This window comes from Penaeus monodon, chromosome 29 (genome assembly GCF_015228065.2).
Source record: "Penaeus monodon isolate SGIC_2016 chromosome 29, NSTDA_Pmon_1, whole genome shotgun sequence".
NCBI classification, from domain to species: Eukaryota; Metazoa; Arthropoda; class Malacostraca; order Decapoda; family Penaeidae; genus Penaeus; species Penaeus monodon.
This window is the reverse complement of record NC_051414.1, coordinates 13375423-13377539: the sequence shown is the minus strand read 5'-3', so window position 1 is coordinate 13377539 and position 2117 is coordinate 13375423. Positions and strand designations below refer to the sequence as shown.

The following is a 2117-nucleotide window of genomic DNA, read 5'->3' as shown; positions in this document are numbered from 1 at the left end:
CCTTTTTTTCAATCATCAAAACGTGCAGGTACCAGTCACAAAGGGACATGAACAGTCGGTGGTGCAAAGGCTTAATTGTTGAAAGTTAAAACGTAACCCACTTTGTCCGGATTCTCATTCACGTTGTACTGACGTAGCTGAAAATCACGTCCCGAAGAATAGCTGAAATGACTGCCAGCTGCTGCTGAGGACGAGGGAATGGCAGATGATGAACTCACCGACGACACAGACGAAGCAGACGGTGAAACTGCTGACGATACAGAGTGAACAGACGGCGACGAATAAGACAGTACGCCTGAAGTGGCTGTCTCCGCTTCGGGCACGCCGTCGCCTTCCACCACGAAGCCGATGCCCTTCCCTGCAGTGTAGGTCAGCGTCCTGACTCTTCCCTCGTCGTCGGTGTACGTGTACGAGCCTCGTACAGTGCCGTCTTGGTCACTGGTCTCAGTACGGGATTGTCCTTGTTCTTGATAATTGAAGGCATAAGAGGCATCAGCGTTGGAGTCTGCCAGAGGTCGACGAAGGGAGTTTGTCTCACAGGAACAATGTTCCCCGAAGGAATCCCGAGGGGCGCTCCGGGAACCGCTGGGCCGCGAGGCAGATGGTCTCCTTCCACTACGAATCCTGTGTCAGCTCCAGCCTTATACTGCACACTTCTTTTCTGTCCGTCGTCCTCGGAGGTGAAGGCAAAGCTTCCAACCACGTTGTTATTAGCGTCGGCCGTTTCTCCTCGGGAGTGAGTGGAGGTTTGGAAGTCGAACGACTGTCGACCGTCCAGAGCGAGAGAAGTTTTCACGTTGGCCTGTTCCACGGGTCGCCTAGGCGTTGCAGCGCTGGGAGAAGCGGCATAAGTCTGTACGCGGAGTGGACCAGAGCGCGACAGTTGCTGGTTGACCACTGCGGGGAAGTGCAGTCGTGCAGAGGAGAGCTTAGTGGCTGCGGGAGTAGAGCTGGGATTGAGTGGATCCTGTGGCAGGTCGTCCCCTTCAATGACGAAGCCAATGCCACTTCCAGCTGTGTAGGTGTAGGAGCGAGTTCGTCCATTTTCGTCGATGTAAGAGTATGAGCCACGCACTCTGCCGCTGGCGTCGCTGAGTTCCGAGCGCGCGTGCTCGTCTCCTTGGAAGGTAAAGCCGTAGGAAGGGTCGGCGTTGGGGTCGGCCAAGGGGTCGCGGAAAGGTCTGCGGTTGCGGGCCAGAGCGTGAGCAGTGTCGAAGTCCGGATGTGTGGCCGGGAGATGGGTGCCCTTAGGGACGAATCCGGACTGCCCTGCTTCGTACTGCAGATTAACTGTTTGACCCTCAGGGTTCACATAACCGAAGGCGCCGCGTTGCTCCCCGATTGCAGACGAACGTGCGTTCTCGAAGGCGCCCTCGCCGGTGTCGTGGCCATACTTAAAGGTGCCGTCCCTGTGTCGGACGTAGTACTGGGAGCGTCTTCCAGTTCCCACTCGGGGGATTTTGTAAGCGGTCTCGTCCGGGGAAGGCGAAGCCACCACGACAGCCACAATAGCAGACAACGCCTGCAAGGAAAGAAACATCAATTAAAAGGAAGCACCAATAGCATTTTCCAGTCCGCCATCCACGCAAAAGAAATGAAATTTTCTGATTTTCTATCACGAACACTTGGTTCCTGAGGGAATAAACGAAACCGTTTAGATGATATTTACTAGTATTGTTTTAAGGCCCATGATTCCGTCCTTTGAGGAAAATCAATCTGACGGGAGAAGGCCACCGGCGATGTGCAACACCAAGAAAGTCTTTCCGTCTTATATACCAGAGCATCATACCTGGCCTCAGATGCCAGCTAGACTATTCAGTTTAATTTTCAGAAGATGAACACGTTTTACAGAAGCAGCTCTTGCGCAAGGCCAAGTAACCTTGCGGAGACACGGAATATCCTGAGTGCTGTGTCAGGAATTCTATTTCCTGAAGAATATACCATCAATTTACTTCTCAACGTTACAGTGCATCACGCCAAAACAATAAGCGTGTGCACCTCATGATTAGAACGCTACAGTCTTAAGAAAAAGAATTATATTCAGACGCTCGAATCATGATCATCACTTCGTAAGTGCCATTGTCACTTGCTTAATCATCTAAAATATAACATTTTTG

The 2117-nt window shown here is 52.1% G+C and overlaps 1 protein-coding gene across 1 annotated transcript; it reads right to left on the bottom strand.

Moving 5' to 3' along the window:
• LOC119591641 lies at nucleotides 1-1571 on the bottom strand. Its single transcript, XM_037940396.1, is given in 2 exon segments — nucleotides 1-517; nucleotides 520-1571. Coding segments are annotated over 2 exon segments (1467 nt in total). The 5' UTR covers nucleotides 1541-1571; the 3' UTR covers nucleotides 1-71.
• Between the last annotated feature and the right edge of the window lie 546 nt (nucleotides 1572-2117).